We start from the raw sequence: 27,158 nt of genomic DNA, 5'->3' as shown, positions 1-27,158 counted from the left end.
AGAGAAAACTGGCAGGGAACATAAAAACTGACTGTAAAAGCTTTTATAGATATGTAAAAGGGAAAAGACTGGTAAAGACAAATGTAGGTCCCTTACAGACAGAAACAGGTGAATTGATTATGGGGAGCAAGGACATGGCAGACCAATTGAATAATTACTTTGGTTCTGTCTTCACTGAGGAGGACATAAATAATCTTTCAGAGATAGTAGGGGACAGAGGGTCCAGTGAGATTGAGGAACTGAGCGAAATACATGTTAGTAGGGAAGTGGTGTTAGGTACATTGAAGGGATTGAAGGCAGATAAATCCCCAGGGCCAGATGGTCTGCATCCTAGAGTGCTTAAGGAAGTAGCCCAAGAAATAGTGGATGCATTAGTGATAATTATTCAAAACTCGTTAGATTCTGGACTAGTTCCTGAGGATTGGAGGGTGGCTAATGTAACCCCACTTTTTAAAAAAAGGAGGGAGAGAGAAACCGGGGAATTATAGACCGGTTAGCCTAATGTCGGTGGTGGGGAAACTGCTGGAGTCAGTTATCAAAGATGTGATAACAGCACATTTGGAAAGCGGTGAAATCATCGGACAAAGTCAGCATGGATTTGTGAAAGGAAAATTATGTCTGACGAACCTCATAGAATTTTTTGAGGATGTAACTAGTAGAGTGGATAGGGGAGAACCAGTGGATGTGGTATATTTGGATTTTCAAAAGGCTTTTGACAAGGTCCCACACAGGAGATTAGTGTGCAAACTTAAAGCACACGGAATTGGGGATAAGGTATTGATGTGGATGGAGAATTGGTTAGCAGACAGGAAGCAAAGAGTGGGAATAAACGGGACCTTTTCAGAATGGCAGGCAGTGACTAGTGGGGTACCGCAAGGCTCAGTGCTGGGACCCCAGTTGTTTACAATATATATTAATGACTTGGATGAGGGAATTAAATGCAGCATCTCGAAGTTTGCGGATGACATGAAGCTGGGTGGCAGTGTTAGCTGTGAGGAGGATGTTAAGAGGATGCAGAGTGACTTGGATAGGTTGGGTGAGTGGGCAAATTCATGGCAGATGCAATTTAATGTGGATAAATGTGAAGTTATCCACTTTGGTGGCAAAAATAGGAAAACAGATTATTATCTGAATGGTGGCCGATTAGGAAAAGGGGAGATGCAACGAGACCTGGGTGTCATTATACACCAGTCATTGAAAGTGGGCATGCAGGTACAGCAGGCGAAGAAAAAGGCAAATGGTATGCTGGCATTTATAGCGAGAGGATTCGAGTACAGGAGCAGGGAGGTACTACTGCAGTTGTACAAGGCCTTGGTAAGACCACACCTGGAGTATTGTGTGCAGTTTTGGTCCCCTAATCTGAGGAAAGACATCCTTGCCATAGAGGGAGTACAAAGAAGGTTCACCAGATTGATTCCTGGGATGGCAGGACTTTCATATGAAGAAAGACTGGATGAACTGGGCTTGTACTCGTTGGAATTTAGAAGATTGAGGGGGGATCTGATTGAAACGTATAAAATCCTAAAGGGATTGGACAGGCTAGATGCAGGAAGATTGTTCCCGATGTTGGGAAGTCCATAACAAGGGGTCACAGTTTGAGGATGAAGGGGAAGCCTTTTAGGACCGAGATTAGGAAAACTTCTTCACACAGAGAGTGGTGAATCTGTGGAATTCTCTGCCACAGGAAACAGTTGAGGCCAGTTCATTGGCTATATTTAAGAGGGAGTTAGATATGGCCCTTGTGGCTACGGGGATCATGGGGTATGGAGGGAAGGCTGGGGCGGGGTTCTGAGTTGGATGATCAGCCATGATCATAATAAATGGCGGTGCAGGCTCAAAGGGCCAAGTGGCCTACTCCTGCACCTATTTTCTATGTTTCTATGTTTCTAATATGAGTTGCTATCTTAGAAAGTTCATTTTCCTTCAGAAGATGGAGATTGTTGGAAACACCCAGCAGGTTAGGAAACCGATAATGTTTCTAGTCGAAGGCCCTTCTTCAGAACAGAGAAGAGATGTGTGTGTGTGTGGTGGTGGTGGGGAGGGGGGGGGGGGCACGGGAGGACAGCAAAGGGATTATCTGAAATAGGTGCTGTCCAGGAGGGTCTATGATGTTGGTCCACCTGAGAGGGAGTAGGAGTCACTTCTTGTTAATTTCAGCCGATCTGTCTGAGGGGTGTGTACAGAGTAATGAGTGAGCAAGCATACAGCAACAAACTGTACCGGAACAGAAAGATGCTGGAGAAAATGGACATGATGTGGTAGCCTTCATTACTCAGGAGTTAAGTTCAAGAGCTGCGAGATAATGCTGCAGATCTCTAAAACTGCAGTTCAAGCACACATGGAATATTGTCTTTAATCTGGAAGCACGTGGAAGCTTTAGAAAACATGCAGAGGAGATTTAACAGGATGCTACCTGGATTAAGGGGCAGTTTTATGAAGATAAATTGAGCAAGATAGGGCTTTTTTGCTTTGGAGCAGAGGATGATAAAATGTGAATTGATTGAAATGTACAAGATCATAAGAAGCGTAGATTGAATGGACATCCAAAGACTTCTTCACAAAGTGAAAATGACAAGCGTAGGATTAGGAATAGTCAGCGTGTTTTGTCAAAGGCAGGTCGTGCTTACGAGCCTGCTTACATTTTTTGAGGATATGACTAAACACTTTGATGAGGGTAGAGCAGTAGATGTAGTGTACATAGATTTCAGCAAGGCATTTGATAAGGTACCCCATGCAAGGCTTATTGAGAAAGTAAGGACGCATGGGATCGGGGGGACATTGCTTTGTGGATCCAGAACTGGCTTGCCCACAGAAGGCAAAGAGTAGTTGTGGATTGGTCATATTTTGCATGGAGGTCAGTGACCAGTGGTGTACCTCAGGGATCTGTTCTGGGACCCCCCTCGCTTCGTGATTTTTATAAATGACCTGGATGAGGAAGTGGAGGAATGGATTAGTAAATTTGCTGATGACACAAAGGTTGGGGGTGTTGTGGATAGTGTGGAGGGCTGTCAGAGGTTACAGTGGGACATCCATAGGATGCAAAACTGGGCTGAGAAGTGGCAGATGGAGTTCAACACAGATAAATGTGAGGTGATTCATTTTGGTAGGTCTTCATCTACCGTGAGATTGAGTTTAAGAGCCGAGAGGTAATGTTACACCTATATAGGGCCCTGGTCTGACCCCACTTGGAGTACTGTGATCAGTTCTGGTCACCTCAATACAAGAAGGATATGGAAACAGAAAGGCTGCAGAGGAGATTTGCAAGGATGTTGCCTGGATTGGGGAACATGCCTTATGAGAATAGGTTGACTGAACTCGGCCGTTTCTCCTTGGAGCGGCAGAGGATGAGAGGTGACCTGATAGAGGTGTAAAAGATGACAAGAGGCATTGATCATGTGGATAGCCAGAGGCTTTTTCCCAGGGCTGAAATAGCTAGCACGAGAGGGCACATTTTTAAGGTGCTTGGAAGTAGGTACAGAGGAGATGTCAGGGGTCAGTTTTTATGCAGAGAGTGGTGAGTGCGTGGAATGGGCTCCAGTGACGCTGGTGGAGGAGGATATGATAGGGTCTTTTAAAAGACTACTGGATAGGTACTTGGAGCTTAGAAAAATAGAGTACTCTAGGTAATTTCTAATGTAAGTACATGTTTGGCACAGTATTGTGGGCCGAAGGGCCTGTACTTTTCTGTAGGTTTTGTATGTTTCTATGACTAATACGAGAAGGCACAATTTTAAGGTGATAGAATGAAAGCGTGGGGTGGGGAGAGGGTGATGTCAGAGGTAGGTACTTTACACACAGAGTGGTAGGTACCGGGAACACTGCCTGGGTGGTGGTAGATGCAGATATATGAGGGTAATTTTAGATTTTGTGAAAAAGGGACATTGACGTTAGCAAAATGGAGAGGTCTGTAGGAGTGAAGTATTAGATTGATCTCAGAGTAGATTAAAAGGTCAGCACGCCCTTCTGGGCTAAAAGACATAGTGTGCTGCACTGTTCTATGTTCTGTGGACTGTGTGTTCCACTCAGAGGGCTAGGCGGCATCTGGGTGGGCAGGGGTGAGAAGTTTGCACTTGGTAGTTACTGCTGGGCGCGTTGTCTCAGAAGTGGCCCTCCGTTTGTGCCTTGTTCCTTTCCTTCAGTCTGGGTAACGTGCTCCCCAGAGTGTGGAGGACTGAGCGGGCTTGCGGTGCCATCAGCAGGAACTCGTTGCCTGGCACCCTCTCCTGGACTTGTTCGCAAGCCATGACGACCAGGGGTATGACCGGGCCCAGGCTATACAGGTGCTGGCTCTGGGTTTCCAGCACCTTCACATGTCCGTGGAGGGTGGACAGGTACTGGGTGCAGCTCTTGAGTTGGCACTGTGCGTCAGCCAGCGAAATGCGCATCTGCTTGAGCTCTAGCAACTCTCCCTTCACCTTGCTCAGTGCCTCAGCCGCCTTCTCCGCCTCCTTCTCCAGTTCCGGTGCCCGCTCCTCGATCCGAGCCAGCTCCTCCTCGTCCTTCTTGATGCCCGCCACCATCTGCGCAAGCTCCTTCGAGGCTGCCTCCACTTCCGACTTCCTGAACACCCGCTCCTTCTCAAAGGACACCGCCATGGGGATCCCTGCAAGAAGACACACTACAGCGTTGGAGGTTGTTCCTTTATTGCTGCTGAACCCACTTGTCTCCCCTTGCCCTCACCACCTCCTAGTCCACGTCTGACTTATAAGCAACTTGATCCTTCAGCTCTCTATCCCAGCGTGCTGTGATTAATGAGTCCACCGGGAAAGTCAAAGGCCCGATGTCTGAGAGTCTGAGACAACCCGAGACCTACCACAGCCTGTCAAGCGGTTGGAGGATTGCATATCTGGGGCGTTTGTTGTGTTATGTGTTGTGCTGCCGGGCATGGGCGAGCATGATATGTCTGTGGTGGAATTTGTGCCCACACTTGCGGGCTACCCCAGAACATCCTTGGGTGTGTTGTTCATTAACACAAGTGATGCATTTCACTGCACGTTTCGATGTACGTGTGATAAACGAATCTGCGTCTCTATTCATTCCTGTCCATTGAAGCTGTCTGACCTGCTGAGCTCCTCCAGCGTTTTGTGATACAGCTTCTGAATGAGATTCAGGTTTGTCGACATTTCAGGATGAGACCATCCATCAGGACTGGTAAGGAAAGCGTAAGAAGCCAGAATAAAAAGGTGGAGGGAAGGGAAGAAGTACAAAGTACCTCTCTCTCTCCATAGAAAAAACATTTGGACAAATGCCCTTGAAGGAAGAGTTCAGAGGAATATGACGAGTTGTGCCGAGTAAATTTTTTTCTAGAAACATTGCAAATAATTGTTATTTTTCTTGCAAATGTGATGCTTTGTGCTGGGAAGGTCGATGCAAGGAAGCATCATTGCACCAATTTCAAGTTCTTGGACCATTGGACCCTTTTCTGGAAGGAGTGACCTATACAAGAGGGACGAGAAATTCCAGTAGAACCATAGAGCCATAGAGAATTGCGGCACAGAAATAGACCCTTCGGCCCATCTAATCCGTGCTGAACTGTTATTCTGCCTAATCCCTGCACCTGGTCCAAAGCCCATTATGCACCTCACAATAATGTATTAACCAAATGTACCTAAAATTCTGAGATCGAACCTGCTTCCATCACTTCCACTGACGTCTCATTCTGCACTCTGAGTGAAAAGGGTCTCCCTCATATTCTCCTTAAACGTTTTACCTTTCACCCTTCACCCATAGCCTGTAGTTCTGATCTCACCCAACCTCAGTGAGCATATCTTTTAAATGAGAGCGGGGAAGTTTAAAGGAGATGTGTGGGTCCTATTTTTACACAGATAGGTAGGTGCCTGCAGAATGTTGGCGGGGTGAAAATGGAGCAGATAACATAGTGGAATTCATGTTCGACACTACAGGAATATGCAGGTATTGGAGGGGTATGCATCATGCGCAAGCAAATAAGATTAATGTAATTTGGTATCATAGTCAGTGAAGACAAGATGGGCCAAAGGATCTGTCCCTGTGCTATACTGTTCTGTGTCTATGTTCCAATGTGTTGCAGTGAGACTGCAGGTACGGACGGTGTGCAATCGCATGCAGTAGTATGGTTCCGTGTATATGTGATAAATAAACTGAATCTCAGTTTGAATTTGAATCTGAATCTGAATCTAAATCACTCTGCCTGAATAGTGACTGTTCACCACACAAGGGTTTGGGGTGCATGTTTGTGTAGTTGGTACATCTGCTTCAATCTTCTCCTTGGGCACTGCCAGGGAGTAGTTTACACATTCTCCGTGTGACCAATAGGTTTCCTCCAGAGTCTTCTATTTCCCCATTTGACCAAAGTCATGAAAGTCCAGGGGTTAATTGTTCATTGTTCTTTGCCTCTAGTGTGAAGGTGAAGGCTACAATCTGCAGGGAGTTTTGGGAAATGTGAGGAGAATGGGCTCAGTGGGGACCAGGAGAGCTCTGAGTGCTACATAGACTCTTAACAGTGGAGCAACACAAATAAAATGCTGGAGGAGTCAGCAGGCCACGCAGCAACTATGGAAGGGAATGAACATTGGATGTTTCTTGTTGAGACCCCTTCATTGGGACCGGAAAGGAATAGAAGCCAGAATAAGAAGGTGGGATGGGTGAGACCAGGGAGATGTGTGGCGGGGGGGGGGGGGGTGAGAAGCTGGAGAGTGATACGTGGACGAGGTAAAGGGCTGAAGGAGCGAGGATCTGATGGGGAAGGAGAGTGCACCATGGATGTAAGGGAAGGAGGAGGAGCCCCTTCCTTTCCTCTCTGCAATTTTGTCCTCCATGAAAGAAGAACACAAAAGCTGCACCCAGTAATCCAGATTTGGTCTTACCAATCCAGTGCAACCTAAATAAATGCTGCTTTCTGTAATTTGTCACTCAATATGAACATAGAGTCCTGATGAAGGGTCTAGGCTTGAAACATCGACTGTTTATTTCTCTCCATGGATGTTGACCTGCTGAGTTCCTCCTGAATTTTGTGTGTGTTACAAAGATTCTTAACAGCTTACCCCTTTTGGAAATATGAACATTTGCATTGCCAAGTGCTCCCACTTACCAATACATGGGATAACAAATGTCAGCCCAATACCGATGTCTCTCCCAGTCCGCTTCTCACCCAGTTTGGCCCTGGCCATTGCCAGGGTCTGCTTTGCCTGCCTGAGTGACACGTTGGCACTTTGGACCTGCCCTTTGAGCCGCTTCCGCTGATCAGCCAAGCCAGCCAGTAGCTCCTGTGTGTCCTCCAAGCCTGCCTGGAGCTCTTCTTGCCTCCTGCTCAGCTTGCCTTGCTGAGACGTCAGCTTCTCACAGCCTGTATCAATGAGACTGACAATGTTGCTGGCAGCCTCCTCTGCAGCCAGGATCTCCCTCTGTGCCTCCTTGGCCTTATCCTCGATCTCCTCGCACAATGAGCTGTTGAGTTCCTCAGACGGCGCGCTGACCGCGAGCTCCAGCACAGATAACAGGGAAGAGATGCCTCTGAGGAACTGGTGCAGAGTGGCCTCTTCAAAGTTCCTCCTGTAATCCTCCATTGAGCCTTTAGGTTCAGCCTAGAACACGAGAAGCAATTAACACCACTCAGCAAGAACTCAGCACCAAAAATAGAACCTAGAACACTACAGCTTAAATGTCCCAAATGTGTCTGCCTCCACCAGCAGCCCCAGCAGTGTGTTCATGCAGGCATATATCTGTGAAAAAAAAACTTAGCTCTGACATTTCCCTATACTTTCTTCTGGTCAGCTTAAAATTATGCATTCTGATATTAGGTACTACCGCCCTGGGAAAAGGTCTTTGTCTAGCCACTCGATCTATGCCTCATCATCTTGTACACCACTATCAAGTTGCCTTTCATCCTCTTTCACCCCAAAGAGTAAAGCTCCATCTTGCTCAGCCTATCTTTATAAGGCATGCTCTCTAATCCAGACAGCATCCTGGTAAACAAATCACAAGCAAGAGAAAATCTGCAGATGCTGGAAATCTGAGAAACACACACAAAGTGCTGGAGGAACTCAACAGGCCAGGCTGCATCTATGGAAAAAAGCACAATCGACATTTCGGGCCGAAACCCTCCGGCAGGACTGTTGGAAAAAAAGCTGAGGGGTAGGTTTGTAAGGCGGGGGTGGGTATATGTGAAACTTGGGGATGGCGGGGAGAGGGATGGAGCAAAGAGCTAGGAAGTTGATTGGTGAAAGAGACAGAAGGCCATGGAAGAAAGAAAATTTTGCCGGGGGGGGGGAGGAGATAACATGACAGAGGAAAAAGGGGATGAAAAATGGTTGAGGGGGCATCACTGGAAGTTTGAGAAATTGATGTTCATGCCATCATCCTGGTAAATCTCTTCAGCACCTTCTCTAAAGTTTTGACAATGCTCCTATAATGGGGTGACCAGAACTGAATACGATACTCCAAATGTTTTGTAACCACAGTTTTATAGAACTCCAACATTACTTCACAGTTCTTGAACCCAATTCCCCGACTTAAGAAGGTGAATACACCATACGTGTGGGCACATGGCCAAGTGGTTAAGGCATTGGACTAGCAACCTGAAGGTCGTGAGTTTGAGCCCCAGCTGAAGGAACGGTTGTGTCCTTGAGCAAGGCACTTAATCACACATTGTTGTGCGATGGCACTGGTGCCAAGCTGTATGGGTCCTAATGCCCTTCCCTTGGACAACATTGGTGTCGTGGAGAGGGGAGACTTGCAGCATGGGCTACTGCTGGTCTTCCATACAACCTTGCCCAGGCCTGCGCCCTGGAGAGTGAAGACTTTCCAGGCGCAGATCTATGGTCTCACAAGACTAACGGATGCCTTCTTTTTTACACCATACGCCTTCTTAACCACCCTATGAACTTGCGTGAAAATTTTGAGGAATCTCAGGATATGGACATCCATCATCAAAGATCCCCACCACCTAGGTTATGCCATCTTTTCACAGCTACCACTGGGCGGGACGTACAGAAGCCTGATGCCACACACTACCAGGTTCATGAGCTGGTACTTCCCATCTACCTTTCAGTTCTTGAACCAAACTTCAAAACTCTAATCACTGTAGTTTAGGAAATCTTTGTGCACGTTGATCGCTTTGCACTATTGTGGTCATTGTGGTCTAACGGTGTTTTTGTAAAAATGTTTAATTTATGTTTTTGAATGGGGCTTATCTGAGGCTATGTGTCTGCAATGGTGCAAGTAAGTTTTCTTATCTCACTTGTGCACGTGTGTACGTGCACATTTAACGGTAAACATGACTTTAGCCACCAGAGCTGCAAAATCTGCTAAATAGCATTCCAGTTCTCAGTTATCGCTTCAAAATACGCTTTCCCAGGAAACCACAGTGCACGTCACCCTCCTCACTGACCACAACGCAGAGCTGAGGATTAGAGCTCAGGACAAGAGCTGATCTTTGGTACCCTGGTGTTGGGGACGAGTGGGAGCTGGCAGTGAGAGGCAGACAGACAAAGGTAAAGATGAAGTGAGGAAGTATAAAAAGGTCGTCCCTGGTTAGGTCTTGTTATTTTTAGGAGGCTAGCCATGCATTCAAAGGTTTCTGGAAGTGCTGCCAATATGTGGGACATAGAGTCTGAGTTTTCCGGGGAAGATTATCCGTGCCTGGGAAACAATTGTTCCAATTTCATTAGTTCTGAGAATATGTTGTCCCAAACCCTAGTCACATTTCAGAGAACCACATTGATCGCAGTGCTGCAGCCCCCCCCATTCACAGGATGGGATTTCTGAAAGAGTGAAAGGCAGTGCCTTACACCCAATCCACACCCTACTAATATCTTCAATAATCACAACAATTGCTGCCTTCACTGCCCCTCTTCAGAGGATGGGGTATCAGAGAGAAAATAGGATGATGTCTGACATCAGAAAGGGAAAGAAGGCTTGAGTGCAAGAATTAAAAGGTCAGATTTCCATGGTGGGGAAAAAATGAGTCACCGTACACCGTGGTGGTAAAGTCTCCTGATCCATGGGAGGGTAGAAGATGATAAGAGGCACAAAACAACTGGAGAGCCAGGGACCTTTTCCCCAGAGCAGATATGACTAATATAAAGGGGAAGGTGCATTGTATATGGTCATACCACACTTGTAATATTGTTCAAAGTTCAAAGTGCATTTATTATCAAAGTACATATACGTTATAAAATCTTGAGATTAATTTCCTAACAGGCAGCCACGAAACAAAAAAAACCCAGAAAGAACCCATAAAAAAAGACCTTTGAACACTCATTATGCCGAGAAAAAGACACATCATGCCTATAAAAATGAACCTATAAATCAATAATGAAATAAATTGTGTTCGTTTCTGATCGTCTCATTAGGAAGAATGTGGAATGCTTTTGAGATGATGCAGAAGAGATTTACCAGGATGCTACCTGGAATCGAGAACATGTCTTATGAGGATAGATTATGTGAGCTTGGACTTTTCTCTCTCCAGTGAAAAAGGATGAGGGGTGACGATAGTGTTATAAAAGATTGTAAGAAAGATAGATCATGGACTTTTTTCCCCAAGACTGATCTGACTAATACAAGGGGGGATAATATTAAGCTGATGGAAGAGGGGAGATTTCCGAGGTAAGGTTTTTATGTGGAATGCGCTGATGGGGATCATGGTAGAAGCAGGTACATCAGACATTTAAGAGATTCTCTGGTAGGCATACAAATGAATGAATAATGGAGGACTGTGTGGGCATGTTGATCTTTCAGTAGGTTAAAGAGTCAGCACAACATTGCAGGCTCTATGTCCTATGATACACTTACCTTAGCAGCTCATCAGAAGGATTTCTGGGATGGTATTGGGAGAGAAGGTCAGCTACATGACAAGGGTAGGGGTTATTAGCATATCAGGAGAGAGTATATAGATTGGGACTGTGTTCCAGAGAGTTTATGAGTATGAGAGATGAATACATCAAAATAAAATCATTTTCATACTGAGAAATAAGATGGGCTATGGAGGCGGGAAGGGTTAAGTTAATCTTGGAGTAGGTGAACAGAATGACACAACATCGTGGGCCAGTACTATGTTGTAATGTTCTCTGTTCAAAGGAAGATGCAGCCGGGACTGAAGGACACCAGACGTTTCAGGCTCATCATTTCCCTTCATAGATGCTGCCTGACCCGCTGTGTTTCTCAACATCTTTGTTGCTCCAGATTTCAGTATCTGTTATCTCTTTTGCCTCCAAATTTGTACGGGACTTCCAAGATAGATGTTATTCCAGATTTGTCTCACAAGAACCAGGATTCATTATCTCTGAATATGGAGTCATCCATTCATGGCAGATTTCAGAGGAATTTCCACTTGAGACTGGTAAACCATTAGAATTCCTGACCACAGAATATGGTGGAAGCTCAGACACTGAGTACATCGAAGGTAGGCAGAGATATTTTAGGAATACGGCATTGGTACTGAGTTAAAATGTCACAGGGTCCTGTTGAAAGGTAGAGCCAGGTTGGAGGGGCTGAATGGCCTCCTTGTTTTATTTGGGAGAGAGGGAGGAGCAGCTTGTGTGAGGATGAGGGAGTGGGAGAGAGAAGGAGTATAAAAATAGGAATGGTATGAGATTTGTTTACATTAGCTTTAGATTAATAGTACTTATTTGTCATTTGTACATTGAAACTTCCGGTAAAATGCGTTGTTCGTGTCAAATCAAATCAGTGAGTATATGCTGGGGGTAGCCCACAACTATTGCCATGCTTCTGGCACAAACATAGCATGCCCACTGTTTCCTGACTCTGACCTCACTGCCTTTAGAATGTGGGAGGCAACCAGAGCACCCGGTCATGGGGAGCATGGACAGATGCCTTGCCACATAGACACTCCCTGGGCTCGAATTGGGTGAATTTTTGGGTATATTTAAAGAGGAGCTTGATATGATCTTGATCTGTAAAGGCATCAAAGGTTATGGAGAGAAGGCAAGAGAATGGGGTTGAGGGGGATAAAAAAAATCAGCCACAATGAAATGGGAAGAGAATGGAGGAGTGGAGGGAAGAGCTCGGAACATGGCAGGTGGGTGGGGAGATGGAAGCTCGGAGAATGGGGAGGAATGCGTGAGTGTGCGGGGGAGTCATGGTGATAAAGAATGGGGGAATTATGGGGCAGGGACACAGGTTGTGGTGGGGAGATTATTTTGGGGAATGTGTTTGGGGATTCGCAGGGTTGGGGTAGAATGTGGGAGTGAGAGGAGAGTCGGAGGGTGGAAGGGGGTGAGTGGGAGAGTGCAGGGTGTTCTTGGATTTTGGAGAGAATGATGGAATGTAGGGAGAGATAGTGAAGAGAGAAAGGGCAGTGGGGTAGTAGATGATAGGAAGAAAGGGAAATTGCATGGAGTACTTGGAGGGTGGGGATGAATTGGAGAGTGTAGGGAGAGTCACTGGTGAGAGAAAAGGGCAGTACTGAGCGAAAGGATGAGGAAAGGAGTACTGAGTGAGAACGGGGGAGTGTGGGGAGAGTCAGTGTGGAAAGGGGTCATGTGGGGGATTGGAGGGTGGGAGGAGAATGAGGGGCTGTGGGAGGACTCGGTGGTAGGAGAATGGAGAGAGTAGTGGGAGACTCTGATTGTTGGGGGAAGGAGGTTGGGAAGTGTGGGGAGAGAAAGGGGTAGTGCTGGAGGACAGAGAGTGGGGGAAAATGGGGAGAGTAGGGAAGGCTCAGGTTGTGGGGGATAAATGGGGGTGTCGTGAGATGGAGGGGGGAGAATGAGGGAGTTGGGGTGAATGGGGGAGGCTCATTGTGGGGGAAAATGGGGGAGTGTGGGGAGATAGAGGGTGGAGGAGAATGGATGGGTTGGGGGTATGGAACTGATGCGCATGTGAGAAAGAATAGCTTATGGGGATATACTGTAAGTGGAATGATGGACTGATGGAGTTGTGCTGAGGCTGCATAGATTTCCTGGGCTGAATGTCCTGCATCAGAATTTATGCTGTCAGTCTGATGGATGGAAAATTGCACAAGGGTGGAGTTGCTGGCCCCCAACTTCAGGGATCCTGGTTTAATCCTGACCTCTGGTGTTGTCAGTGTAGAGTTTACGAGATTTCCCTGTGTCTGTATGGGATGCTCTCCGGTGTTGCAGTTCCCTTCAAAATCCCAAAGATGCACAGGTTATGGGTTAAATAGCCACTGTAAATTTCTCCCTGGTATCTGAGTGAGGGGTGGAATATTGGGGGGGGGGGTTGGTGTTGGTGCTGAGACTTTGGTCAGATCCCATTTGGAGTATCGTGAGCAACTCTGAGCTCCTCATCTACAAAAGGATGCATTGGCCTTGGAGAGGATCCGGAGGAGGTCCATGAGAATGATACCAGGGATGAAAGGGTTAACTAATGAGGAGTGTTTGATTGGTCTTGACCTGTACACACTGGAATTTAGAAAAATGTGGAAGGGATCTCTTTGAAACCTATCAAATATTGAAAGGCCTAGATAGACTGGATATGGAGAAGATGTTTCCGATAGTCAGGGAGCATGAGACCAGAAGGCATAGCCTCAAACTGCAAGGAAGTCCCTTTACAGCAGAGATGAGGAGGATGTTTTTTGTTGTAATTGAAATTCATTGCAACAGCTGGCAGTGGAGACCAAATCATTGGGTACATTTAAAGCAGAAGTTGAAAGGTTTTTGATTGGCCAGTGGGTCAAAGGTTAAGAGGAGAAGATAGGAGATTGAAGTTGAGAGAGCTAATAGATCAGCCAAGGTGGAATGGCAGAGCAGATTCGATGGGCTGAAGGGTCCGTTTCTCTGCTCACCCCTTATGGTTTGGGTGAAGGGAGAATGAAGGAGTGTGTGGGGAATTGGAGGTCGGGGGTCAATGAGGAAGTGGCAGAGACCCGGGGTGTGGGAGGACTCAGAGAGTTGGATAGAATGGTGGAGTGTAAAGGGGATTTGGAGGGTGGGAGGGAAATGGAAGAGTGGTGGGAGGAACTTGGAAAGTGTAAAGCTGGGGGATCCAGATTTGATTGAAGTTTACATGAATACATGCATGGGAGGGTTATGGTCCATGTACGGGTTTTGGGACTAAGCAGAGGAACGGCTCGGCACAGGCTAGATGGGCTGAAGGGCCCATTTCTCTGCTGTGGGGATCTGTGACTATAACTATTTAACCAACAACCCCATTGTGTCGAACCTCTCCTTTATCGAATTCCCAAAGCAGAGAGCAGTACTAACGTGGACTTTGTGGTTCAAAGGGCCTATTTCTGTCTCTCTGTCATTCGCTGCTGTTCTCAGTATTGATTGATCTTCTCTGAGCAGGGAATGCATGATCCATTCTGCGCCCACACTTTGTCTTTTGTGACAGACATTCATTCTGTTTGCAGCTCTCGTGAACCACATAATGCCGCCTTTGTACGACTGTCCCCTAAGTTGTAACAAGTCCCAGTCCCACTGAATGAGACTTTATGTAGGTCGAGGAATGCTAGTGAGGGAGATTTTCCTGTCTCCGGGACACTTCAATAAGCATTCATTTTCTTTTGTCTGGAAATAACAAACCTCGTCCCATCTCCGAGTTTCAGTTAAAGCTGATCTCCGCACAGACATATTCTGTGCCGCAGGCATGAAGCAGTCAGCAAATGGCCACTCTCGGAGATGGGACACGCCGTCCAAAACAGCGAGGGCAGGGAATGCAGCGGGATATTGTGGCAAGGGCAGAGTGTGCTAGGTGACCAGATTCTGTGCTGTGTAACATCGCCGTGAAAGCAGATCAACATATCACTGGAGTGACACACACAAAATGCTGCAGGAGCTTAGCGGGTCAGGCAACATGTTTGGAGGGAAAGAAACTTTCGACGTTTCAGGCCCACCCCCTTTATCAGGACTGCTGAAGGGTCTCGGCACCAAAAAAAAGGACTGTTTATTCCCCGTCATACATGCTGCCGGACCTGCTGAGTTCCTGCAGCATTTTGTGTGTGTCACTCTGAATTTCCAGCATCTACAGAATCTCTTTTATTTAAGATATTTCTGGAGACAGGCAATAAGATCACAACAGGAGGGAGACCTGCAGCCATTGGGAAGAGCTAAAGTTTACAGAACATGGAACATAGCACACTACAGCACAGTTCAGGCCCTTCGGTCCAAAACTACTCAAAAATCAATCTAACATTTCCCTCCCACAGAGACCTCCAATTTTTCGATCATCCTTGGGCTATCTTAGAATTCCTTATGTATCCGTAATGTATCTGCCTCCATCACCACCCCGGCAGGGCGCTCGAAGCCCTGCTGGTCACGGCTTATTAACAGCTAAATCCACAGAACACAGGGCAATAAGAAAGAAACAGGCCCTTCTGTCCACAATAGCTATGCTGACCATGATTCCAATTTAATCTACCTGTTCATAGTCCATATCCCTCCATTCTCTGCCTGATCATATGACTGTCTACACACCTTGATCATGATCGCATCTGCCTGTAGCGCTTCCCTTGGCAACCCGTTGCAAGCTGCCATCGATCCGTGCGTAAAACTCTTGCCTCATGTATCTCTTCCCCTCTCACCTTCTCGCAGTATCCTGTGTTATTTGAAGTAATTCCCAATGATGAGACTTCCTGCCTCCAACAACCTTTCAGAAACCATGTTCAATATCAGAACCACCACAGTGTGAAATTATTTTCAGCTCTAAAACCCCTAAATCTCTCCTGAATTTTTCATCAGCCCCCTTCAGTCTTTGTGTCCTTTGGTTCCCACTCCTGAACTAACAACCCACTCACATCCCTACACCCAAAGTCAAAGAAAAACATTAAGTATGTAAAGCAAATCCATTGCTAAAGTACCTACGTCACTCCATACTACCTTGAGATACATTTCCTTGCAGGAATTTATGGGAAAATACATAGATAGAGAAAATTTATGATCAACTATACACAAATGAAGACTGACAATCAGTCAATGTGCAAAAAAAAGACACATTTTTAAAATGATATATGGCCAAATAAAGTATATAGAGAATTTTACAATCCATCTATCGATCGATAGAGCAAGCAATCTTTCTACTTATATACATCTGTATTATACAGATGTGGTTATATCTCTATAACTATCCCCTCTCAACTTTCTCCAATCACATAAAAAGTTGCCTCCTTGTATTAGTGATTTCCACCCTGGGGAAAAGCCTCTAGCTATACAACTGATCCTCTTGTCCTCATTTATTCCAGAGAGAAAAGACCTAGTTCAGTCAACTTATCCAATAAGTTCAGCTCTCTCATCCAGTCAGCGTCTTGGTAAATAACCTCTGCACCTGCTCTAAAGCTTCCTATTGTGAGCCGACCAGGAACGAGCACAATACTCCAAGTGTGGTCAAACTAGAGTTTTAAAGAGCTGCAAAATTACCTTGTGGCTCCAGAACTTAATCCTCTGACTAATGAAGACCAACATTACATACGGCCTCCTTACAACACTATCAACTTGCGTGGCAACTTTAATGAATATATGGACATGGACCACCAAACCCCCTTGTTATTCCACACTGCTATGAATCTCTGGCCTATGAGCACTTAAATCATTGTCTTATTATTATTACTATTATTATAAAAACTGTAATTTTTTTAGCTCAAGCTGGTAAAATCTGAGGTGCAAGCATGGTCAAATACATTCATTTCTCAATTGCTGGTAACTTTTGGACTAGTGGTGTTTAGTATTGCGGCTTTCTGAAGATTTACATAGATATTGCTGCATAGGCCTAATTGTTTAATGCTATTGTGTAGTGACAATGGGATGATACCAGTTGTAGATATTACTATGGGGATAATGCATACCCTGTTCATGTTCCACTGTCTTTTAATTTCCACTTTTATTTCAACATATTTCTGGTGTTTTTCACTTATTGGTTTCTGTAAGTTTTGTGAGTTTGGACTGGCTATATCCATAAAGTAAGCTGTTCTTACTTTTTTATCCTGTATTATTGTAACCAGACGGTTATTATGGATTTCCTATCTGTAATAACGGATGAGTCATAATGCAATTTCTGGTATATAGACTCTTAAAACTGGGTCAGGCTTGTATTTAAAGCTGGTGTGATTTCATTTATGAGTTTGTATTTTAAAGCAAGACTTTGATGAGTGACATTTGCCACAATTGTGCCAGCATAAGTAATCGGATTGTGTTAAATTCTACAGGATCCTGTATGTATTGGATTGCTTCCAGTTTCTCTCAGCATTTTTTACATTGATCATCTTCAATTTCTTGGTGTTTTATTATGTATTTTTGATATTCCTTTGAGTTATTCCACAAGGAACTTCTATGTTTTATTAGTATAATTATTGTTGCTGTTATTATTATTAACATCATCATCATTATTATTCTCTTTTTGTGTTTGCATTGCTTGTTGTTTTTGCACATTGATGTTTGTCTGTCTTGTTGGCTGTGGTCTTTCATTGATTCTGTTATGTTCTTTTGCACTTACTGTGAGTGCCCGCAATAAATTGATTCACAGTGTTGTATATATTGACATATATGGACGTTGAAAATAAGCTTACTTTGAACTTTGAAAGTTGAATCTCACCAGCTAATCTGAATACCCCAATCAACAAATGTAATTTTAAAAAACCTCTGCCAAAGTTTCAGTGCTTTGACACAACAAAAAAGTTCCACTCAGTGGTAATAATAAATAAAACAGAGCAAGACAGTTGTCCAGAAGCTAAATGGCAAAAAGTTGATTCTAATGTTTGTGGAAAATTTGAGACCTATAAAACCTAGAGCTCTGTCTCACGCAGTCGACGCTCACAGAAATCAGGCAGACTAGTAAGGAAGGTGTGTGGCGTGTGTGTCCTCCTCAGTAGTGGCATGGTGTTTAAGTGTCAGGAAGTCATGTTACAGCTGTATGAAACTTTGGTTAGTTCGCACTTCGAGTACGGTGTGCAGTTCTGGTCACCTCTGATACGAGAAGTGTATGGAAGATTTAGAGAAGTGGTTTACCAGACACGTTAACAACGTTGAAGAGGCAGTTAGCTAGACACAGAAACAGGAAGGGAAAGGAGAGATTTAGTCTATATACGGTTTAGATTGACTTCAAAGTCAGCACAAGCATGATGGGTTGACGAGCGTGGCGCTACGGTGTACTGTTATATTCATACATCTCTACAGCAGAGACATAAAACGATATTTTATAAACACGAGAAATTCTGCAATGCCGAAAATCCAGAGCAAAACATACAAAATGCTTGCGAACCTCAGCAAGTCAGGCAGCATCGATGGAAATGAATAAACAGTTGACATTACGGGCCGAGACCCTTCTTCGGGACTAGGAGGCGGAGCGTGGGAGGTGGGTGGGGAGGGAAAGATGCCAGAATGAAATAGTGGGGGAGGGGAATGAGGACTAGCTGGAACGTAACAGGTGAAGCCAGGTGGGTGGGAAAGTTAAAGGACTGGAGAAGATGAAATCTGATAGGACCATAGGAGAAAGGGAAGGAAAGATACTGGGTCACGGGTGGTGATAAACAAGTGAGAAGAGGTAAAAGGCAAGAGTAGGGAACAGATGAAGAGGGGAGGATGCGGATTTTGTTACTGAAGAAATCAATATTCATGCCATCAGGTTAGAGTATACGGAGGCGTTGCTCTACCAGCCCGAGGGTGGCCTCATCATGGCACAAGAGGAAACCAATGACTTCTTCTTATGCCACAATGATTTTTATTATTTTCCTCTCACAGAGCACAGGCATAATGGAGAAAATGATATTCTTTCCTGCATTGTAGGCGAGAGGGGGTACGTTCAAGGGGAATGTGGGCGTGTGTTTTTTACTTAGAGGTTCGTGGATACCTGGAATGTGCTATCCGGTATGGTGGTAGTGGCACTGGAGGTTTTTAAGAGGCGTTTGGATGGGCACATGGATGTAAGGAAGATGGAGGGATATGGGCATGGTGCAGGTCGGAGGGATTAGTGTTCAGGTGTATTTGATTAGCTGTTTCGACGCTACATTCTGGGATGAATAGTATGTTTTGTGTTTTGTTCCTCTATGTTCAATGTTCTTCCTGTTTTCCAATAATCTGACGTTTAAGGAAGGGGTATGGATCGTTATGGTCCTGTTGTATGTAAATGCGACAAGGCAGAAATCAGGTCGGCATGGAACAGATGGGCTAATCTGTAATGCACTAATGCTCTGTAATGCACTAATAGCCTATGGCTCTAACTTTGTTCCTGAGTTCAAAGTCAACCGTAAATAACCCCTAAAGCTGTATAAACACGAGATATTATGTCGACACCGGAAATCCAGCGCAACGCACAGGAAATGCAAGAGGAACTCAGCAGGGCGGTCAGCCTCTATGGAGCGGAATAAAAAGGAGACGTTTTGGTTCCAACTCCTTCATCGGAATTGGAAAAGATCGCAAAATCTTAATGGGACTTGACGGGGTGGGTGCATGAGTAATGTTTCACCTGACGGGGGTGTTTGGAACTTTTTCCTGGGTGAACCCTGTCTCGTGCGGGTCACTCCTCCTGTGGCGGACAGGGGCGAACTGAGACTGACGAGGGAAACCGTAGTGACTCATTCCAGAGAAGACAGTTCTCTCTGAACCGAGTTCCGAGCCGGGAGAGCTTTCCCGCCTTTAACCTGGGCCATTTGTTCTTCCTTGGCATCTCGCTGTTCGCAGGCCCACTGTCTCGCGTGGAGTATCTCCATCCCTGCCACACAGCAGAGATCCGTTGTGTTACTTTTTCTCACCGTGGGTTAATTCTATCTCTGTGACTTCCGGTTAGTGGGATTTCTTGCTGTCCTGGGATAATTCCCCCTTCGATCACCTTCTGGAACAGGAAGAGGAAATACCGGAATTGTCCACCAGCATCTCTAGATAAGGCGCGCTCTTCAATTTGACGTGGCACCTAAACGTACCTCTATTTCTATCTCGCCGATGACGGAGTGTTCCTGCTACTTCTTCTTTCGATTTATATTTCCATATCTGAAGTCTGTTTTTGCTTTTTCGTTTAAGTCAATCTCTCCTCTCTCTCTCTCTGACATCTCCATCTCTCTCTTCTCTCTGCCTCTTTCTCCCTATCTCCCTCTCCCCTTCTCTGCGACTCTCTCTCCTCCCCACTCCACCTCCGCGTGTCTCCCCCTCTCACCACACTTATCCCCTTCTCGCTCTTCCCCCCCCCCCCGACCTCTCTCTGTATAATGCCTCCTCTCGGTCCCAGGTGATCTGCCCTCTTCTATGCCCCCGGATTATTTGTTCTTCTCCGTCTCTCAGTACCGGGTTAACTGCTTGGGTCGTCCCGCAGTCTCGGGTGCTGTCCCTGTCTGTGTGTCGATGGAACAACAGACAAACTTTTAGCGAAACTCAGCGGCTCGTGGAGTATCTCTTGGGGAGATTCATCGACATTTCGGGCCAAATCCCTGCCTCTGGACTGAGAGTGGACGTGAGTAAAGAATTTCTCTCTGTCTCGGGCGGTCTAAGTCTGTCACTGTTCCGGGCGGCCAGTGGTCCCCGGGCTCTTTGCCCCAGTTGAACACTGCTTAAATCCGTCTCCGTGGACACCCCTCTGTCGATCTGAACTGAAACGTGTCGAGGTCCGCCACAGCCGAAATGTACCCCACCATGTACCGCCAGGTAAATCTCCCCCCTCCCCGGGAGGGATTTCTCTTCTAGCGCCCGCAGTATCCCCTTTTATATCTGGGTGAGCCGTGTCCCGGACCAGCTGCCGCTCTCTGCGCCCCCTCAGTCCGAGGGCTAATCGTAATAACCTCTTGAGGCGGGAATCCCGGGAACTGGGAAATAACAGGGAGGCGGAGGGAGGAAGGACACGCAGGGTAATACAGAAGCAGGTGCTGAGGAAGGGAAGGGGTCAGGTGTGAGACAGGTCAGGGGAAGAATAACTCTCCTACCTCCATTGCAAGACTTCGTGTAGACGATGTTTCAAGAGGCGGGTCAGCGATGAGAAGCAGCAGCACAGTGGAGATTCCGTAGAGCAGTCTGTCTGGTCTGGTCCGGTCCTTAGCACAGGGTAGAAGGGCGGAGCTTACGGGTGACAGTGGGAAAAAAAGCGAGGGATCCGAGAGCGACGTTAACATACTTTACACGCGGTTTCGCAGGGCGTGAGTATTGGAGGGGTGGAGCAGGGTCTTGAGCAAACAAGCTTTAATGGAAAGCGGATCACAGCGGAGTATGCGGTGAACAAGACCGGAGAGAGGTGGGAGACTCCAGAGAAATGAGCAACTGAAAAGAGGGCCGGCCGGAATGAAGAAACCAGGGAGGGAAAGAGCGAGCAGAGTACCGGCTTCAAACTCATTGATAATGAATTCCGTAAGAGCTGCCACTGGGACAGGTGATCCACCCGGACCAAACCTGTGCTGTACCGGGCAGGACGATCTCAGACAGCCTCGCGCTGCTGAGGGACACCATCGCCTACGTGCAGGACAGGGGGGTGGACGCCTGCCTGGTCAGCTTGGACCAGGAGAAAGCCTTCGACAGGATATCGCACACGTACATGGCGGACGTGCTCTCCAAAATGGGATTTGGGGAGGGAATCCGGAATTGGATCAGACTGCTCTACACAGACATCCGTAGTGCAGTCCAGGTCAACGGGTGGGAAACAGACAGCTTCCCCATCAGGTCTGGAGTCAGGCAGGGCTGCCCCCTCTCCCCTGTCTTGTTTGTCTGCTGCATAGAACCCTTTGTGGAAGCCATCAGGAGGGATGAGGGCATAAGAGGGGTGACGCTGCCAGGCAGTGGAGGGACCCAAGTGAAAACCTCCCTGTACATGGACGACGTCACCGTCTTCTGCTCTGATCCGAGGTCAGTTCGCAGGTTGATTGGCACCTGCGAACAGTTCGAGCTAGCGTCGGGGGCCAGGGTCAACCGCACAAAGAGCGAAGCCATGCTCTTTGGCAACTGGCCCGACCGATCCAGCGTCCCCTTCACCATCAGGTCTGACCACGGGAAGGTGTTGGGGATCTGGTTCGGAGGGGCTGAGGCGTGCAACAAGAACTGGCAGGAGCGGACTGCCAAGGTGAAACAGAAACTGGGACTGTGGGGAGGGCGCTCCCTGTCGATAACGGGCAAGAACCTGGTCATCAGGTGTGAGGTGCTCTCAGGGCTGCTGTACTTGGCGCAGGTCTGGCCCGTCCCCCGCTCCTACAGCTCGGAAATCACCCGAGCTGTCTTCAGATTCGTCTGGGGATCCAAGATGGAGCGGGTGAGACGGACCGCCATGCACAAGTCCCTGGACAACGGGGGCAAGAACGTCCCCAATGTCGCCCTCACCCTGATGGCCAGCTTCGTATGTGGCTGCATCAGGTTGTGTGTAGAGCCCAGGTATGTGGGCACCAAGTACCACTATGTGCCCAGGTTCTACTTGTCGCCCTGGCTGCGAAGGATGGGTCTGGCCCCACTCCCGCGCAACGCCCCAGTCAGCTGGTCGTTGCCGGCATACCTGTCCCACGTAGCAAAGTTCTTCCAGGAGAACGCCTTTGACCACAGGGCCATCAGGCAGTGGTCGGCACGAAGTGTCCTGCAAGCACTGCAGGAGAAGGACGTGATGGACACAGTGGGGTGGTTCCCTGAGCAGACTGTCCAGTTCATCTGGCAAAATGCCTCATCACCAGATCTCACCAACAGGCACCAAGACCTCGCCTGGCTGGCGGTGAGAGGGGCCCTCCCAGTCAGAGCCCTCCTGTACGCCCGGAACGTCGTCTCCGCACCCCACTGCCCACGGGAGGACTGCAGTGAGGAGGAGTCTGTGACCCACCTCTTTGCACACTGCCAGTTCGCAAAGAGGGTGTGGAGGAGGATGGACGGGCTAGTGTCACGTTTCATCCCCAGCAGCTGCGTGACAGAGGACTCTCTGATCTACGGGCTGTTCCCGGGGACGCACACGGAGACCAACATCCGGTGCTGCTGGCAGATCATCAACTCGGTGAAAGACGCTCTTTGGTCAGCCCGAAACTTGATGATCTACCAGCACATGGAGATGTCCGTGGGAGAATGCTGCCGACTGGCACACTCTCGGCTGCAGGAGTACGTGCTGAGGGACGCACTGAAACTTGGTGCAGCCACCGCAAGGGCCCGGTGGGGAAGGACCACAGTATAGGTTTCTCCACCCGTGGGAGTGGGAGGGGTCGGTGGGCGAGGAGTATACCCCTCAACAATGAGATGCTAAGCTGAACTACTGGAGTGCCACGTGGGTGGCTATAAACACGGGTATTTTACTGAGTATAATGGAAACGTATGTAAAGGATGAAAAGTTATTGAATGGTTTACTGTATATATTTATTTTTGAATAAAGTATATTTTGAAATAAAAAAAAGAGCTGCCACTGGGGGGCAGTAGAGGGGACAGGTGAGCGCCAACATTCAGACATAGAACATAGAGCAATACAGAATGCTGCACAGCCAATCAGCACGCCATGAAACATATGATGTGTATCATGCATATCTCTCCATATTCAAGCCGCTAAAACTCCATCAAACCACCTGCTTCCACCATTATATCTCGTAAAATATATCAGGCGCCCAACTCTCCCTGTGTAAGCAAACTTCTCCGTTCACGTCGCGTTTAAACATTCCCACCGCCACTAATCTTAAAAGCAAGTTCTCGGGTGTTTGACATTGCCACCTCGGGAGATGATTCTGTCTGTCTACCCTCTCTATGATCACAGAATATTGGACAGTACCGCATAATATAAGCATTTTGATCCACAATGTCGTCCCGACATTTTAACATACTCCGAGATCAAGCTCGGCGTTCTCTCCCGCACACACCTCCATTTCTCTTTCATCCATGTGCCTATCTAAAAGTCTCTTAAATGTCTCGAATGTATCTGCCTCTATCACAAGACCCAGCAGTGCCTTCTATGCACTCCACTCTCTGTATAAAAATACTTCTGACGTGTCTCCAAACTGTCATCAAATGACTTTAAAACGATGTTCTGTGATAGTGGTTATTGTCCCCCTGGGGGAGAAAAGGTGCTGGCTGTCCACTCGATCCGCGCCTCTCGTCATCGTATGCACCTCTATCCATTTAACATTCATCCTCGATCGCTCAAGCTTTCCTCATAAACTATGCTCTCTATTCGCTCCCTAAGGCATCCGCTTCCTTCCTCTGTTGAGAGAACCATAACTGAATTCAATATTCTTATCTGTCGACTAACAAGACGATGAAAGAACGGCAGTGGAAGTTTTCTACATGCACTTTCGCAAGGCCTTTGACAAGGTCACGCGTGGGTCATTGGTCAAGAAGGTTCAGTCGCTGGGCATTCAGGAAGATGTATCGCTTTGATTTCGACGTTGGTTTCGCGGTAGAATCCAGACACTGGTAACAGATGTCTGTCTCGCTGACCGAATGCCCGAGACTGGCGGTGTGCTGCAGGGATCGCTGCTGCGTCCATTTTGTTTGTCATTTTATGAATTATGTTGCTGGGATTTGAGAACCTGAGTTACAGGGAAACGTTCAATAGGTTATGACTTTATTGCCTGGAGCGTGGGAAACTTAAGAGAAATTTGATAGGACGTAACTTAATTGCTAACAGGCTTTCACCACTGAGGTTGGGAGAGGTTAGAACTAGAGCTCTGGGGTAAGGATGAATATTTAAGGTGAACCTGAGGGAGACTTCTTCAACAGAGGGTGGTGCGAGTGTGTAACAAGAGGTGTTTGAATTTCAATGATTAAGACAAGTTTGGATCGGTAAATGAATGAGAGGGGTATGGTGGTCTATGGTCCAGGTGCAGTTTGATGGGACTAGAGATAAGAGTTCAGTATGCACTCGATGGGCTGAAGGGCTTACTTCTACCTTGCAGTGACCTATGATTCTATAACAGAGTTTTACACAGCTGCACAATTATTTCATGGCTCTTGTGCTCAGTCCCCTGACGAATGATTGCCGGTATACCATACTCCTGCTTAACAACCCTATCAACTTGTGCGGCAACTTTGAGATATCTGGGGATATGGAAGCAAAATCCCCCCTGTTCCTCCACACTGCAAAGAATCCTGTCATTAACCCTGTATTCTCTCCCTTCATCAATTTGTGTCGTCACTTCCTCAAAAAGGTAAATCGGGCTTGCGAGGTTGTTCTGTTCGTTGGCCTATAACCATTGATGAAACGCAAAGCCAAGAGACAAAACACGCCAGAACTAGAAAGAAACCTTTTCTTGAGTAAAAGTACGCAACTACAAAAATCTCAGAACTCCACAGTACATCCCAAAGCACTACTATTTTAAATGGCTCACCCAAGAGCATTGTAGACGTTGATGGGATCAACGGCCAATTAGTAAAAGTCGGCCTGCGATTGGCTGTTTCTGCTCACCGTAGCGCCCCCTTCAAGAAGACGATTACCTGTAGGGTTTGAGCGGAGGGTTGATTTGGGTTGGAACCACCGTCTGAGTCTCAGACGGGAAAGGGTCCCGACTATGTGGAAAACATTATGTTTCGTTCCACTACCCAAGAAGGGCCAGCCGAAGGTCTTGAATGACTACCCTTCAGTGGCCCTGATATTGCACATCACGAAGACCCTAGAGAGGCTGGTCCTGGCTCACCTCCGACCCCTGGCCAGATCAGCCCTCGATCCCTTGTCGTTTGCCTACAAGGAGCACATTGGGGTTGGCAATGCTGTCATCTACCTGCTGAACAGAGCCTACTCCCATTTGGATAAACAGGGCAACACTGTGAGGATTATGTTTTTTTTTTGATCTCTCAAGTGCCTTCAATACCATACAGCCCACATTGCTGGGTAGAAAGATTCGTTCAGTGCAGGTTGGCACTTCCATTGTGCCCTGGATATTTGACTACCTGACTGGCAGATCAGAGTGTGTGCGGCTTCAGAGCTATGAGTCAGACATAACTATAAGCAGCACAGGGGACTGTATTGGATCCCTTCCTGTTTACCCTGTATACCTCCGACTTTAGATACAACATGGAGTCATGTTCTCTGCAGATAATTTCTGACTCAGCAATAGTTAGTTGTATAAAGGGAGGTCTGGAGGATGAATATAGGGTCCTGGTGGAGGACTTTGTCGAATGGTGCAGACAGAATTATCTACAGCTCAACATCAGTAAAACAAAGACATGTTGATGGACTTTAGAAAGACCAAGCCTGCACTGCTTCCTGTTACTATTGATGGTGAGGACATGGATGTGGTGAGAAGCTATAAGTACCTGGGAGAGCACCAGGACAACAGACTTGAGTGCAGCACTGATACAGAGGCTGTATACAAGAAGGGCTAGAAACGCCTCTATCTCCTGAGGAGACTGAGGTCCCTTGGAGAATGCAGGCCTCTGCTTCACATGTTCTACCAGTCTGTTGTCTCCAGTACAATCTTCTATGCGGTAATGTGCTGGGGCAATGGCAACAACACGTGTGATGCCAATGGGCTCAATAAACGGATTAGAAAGGCTGGCTCTGTTATAGAAGTCAAACTGGATATAATGTAGAATAAAGGACCCTTCAGAAAATCCTGCCATTCCTGGAAAATATCTCTCACTTCTGCATGCCACCGTGACTGAACAGAGGAGCACTTTCAGTAATGGACTAAGACAACTGCACTGCTCCAGAGAACGCTATACTGTATAAGGTCATTGTTACCCTCAGCCATTAGGCTCTATAATGTGTCAGCCTATAGCCTGGGAAGTGCTGACACCCTCCTGTTAGACAGCTATTAACCTCTGTATACTAGAGCTCCGTTAAAGCTCTGTTAACCGCACCCTGTTATCTTGTCCATTTTATTTTAAGGTACAGTAAACTTATTTTCTTTTAATTTTTCTCACATCTCTGTTAATATTTGTATATCTGTGCACTTGCAATGCTACTGTGACACAGTAATTTCCTTTGGAATCAATTAAGTATCTATCTATCTTACTTTAGCGATCCGTCGTTCTTAGTGGTTGCAGGCTATCACTTTCGATTCGCAATGTTGCTTTCGGCTGTGATCACGCTGGTGGTTGGTTCCGTTGGGGTTAATCGGACTCACTCAGGAGATGACGGTCCGTCTCTGTGTTTTCTGGTCTGCCCGAAGAACATGCTGTGGCCTGCGGGAGCACGTGGTTGGAAATGGTTGATGTGGTGACGCTAGTGATGTTCACATACGATAACGTCGTACAGCACTTCCCCATTCGTCTGGCAATCTGACCCGACCCCAGGTGTCTTTCCTATTGTGATACTGTCTGGCCCACACTGCAGCTGCGGGATGAATGACTTCACCGGTTGACCAAGGTCTGCGTGACAGCCTTTGTGCACTGACCATCCGCGCTCCT

General features: G+C 46.9%; 1 protein-coding gene across 1 annotated transcript in view; it reads right to left on the bottom strand.

Annotated features, from left to right (window-relative positions):
* Positions 1-1,106: 1,106 nt before the first annotated feature.
* The window catches only part of LOC140201980 (uncharacterized), a 49,611-nt gene continuing 23,559 nt past the window's right edge, over positions 1,107-27,158 (bottom strand). Inside the window, exons 2-4 of the mRNA XM_072266846.1 lie at positions 20,798-20,905; positions 7,070-7,562; positions 1,107-4,603 (exon numbers count right to left, since the gene is read on the bottom strand). Coding sequence (XP_072122947.1) covers positions 4,098-4,603; positions 7,070-7,562; positions 20,798-20,905 — 1,107 coding nt within the window. The 3' untranslated portion in view covers positions 1,107-4,097. The remainder of the gene's footprint in view (positions 4,604-7,069; positions 7,563-20,797; positions 20,906-27,158) is intronic.

The sequence above is a fragment of the Mobula birostris genome, chromosome 8 (assembly GCF_030028105.1).
Source record: "Mobula birostris isolate sMobBir1 chromosome 8, sMobBir1.hap1, whole genome shotgun sequence".
NCBI classification, from domain to species: domain Eukaryota; kingdom Metazoa; phylum Chordata; class Chondrichthyes; order Myliobatiformes; family Myliobatidae; genus Mobula; species Mobula birostris.
Note: the sequence above shows the minus strand (reverse complement) of the source record. Positions and strands in the feature narration are given on the sequence as shown.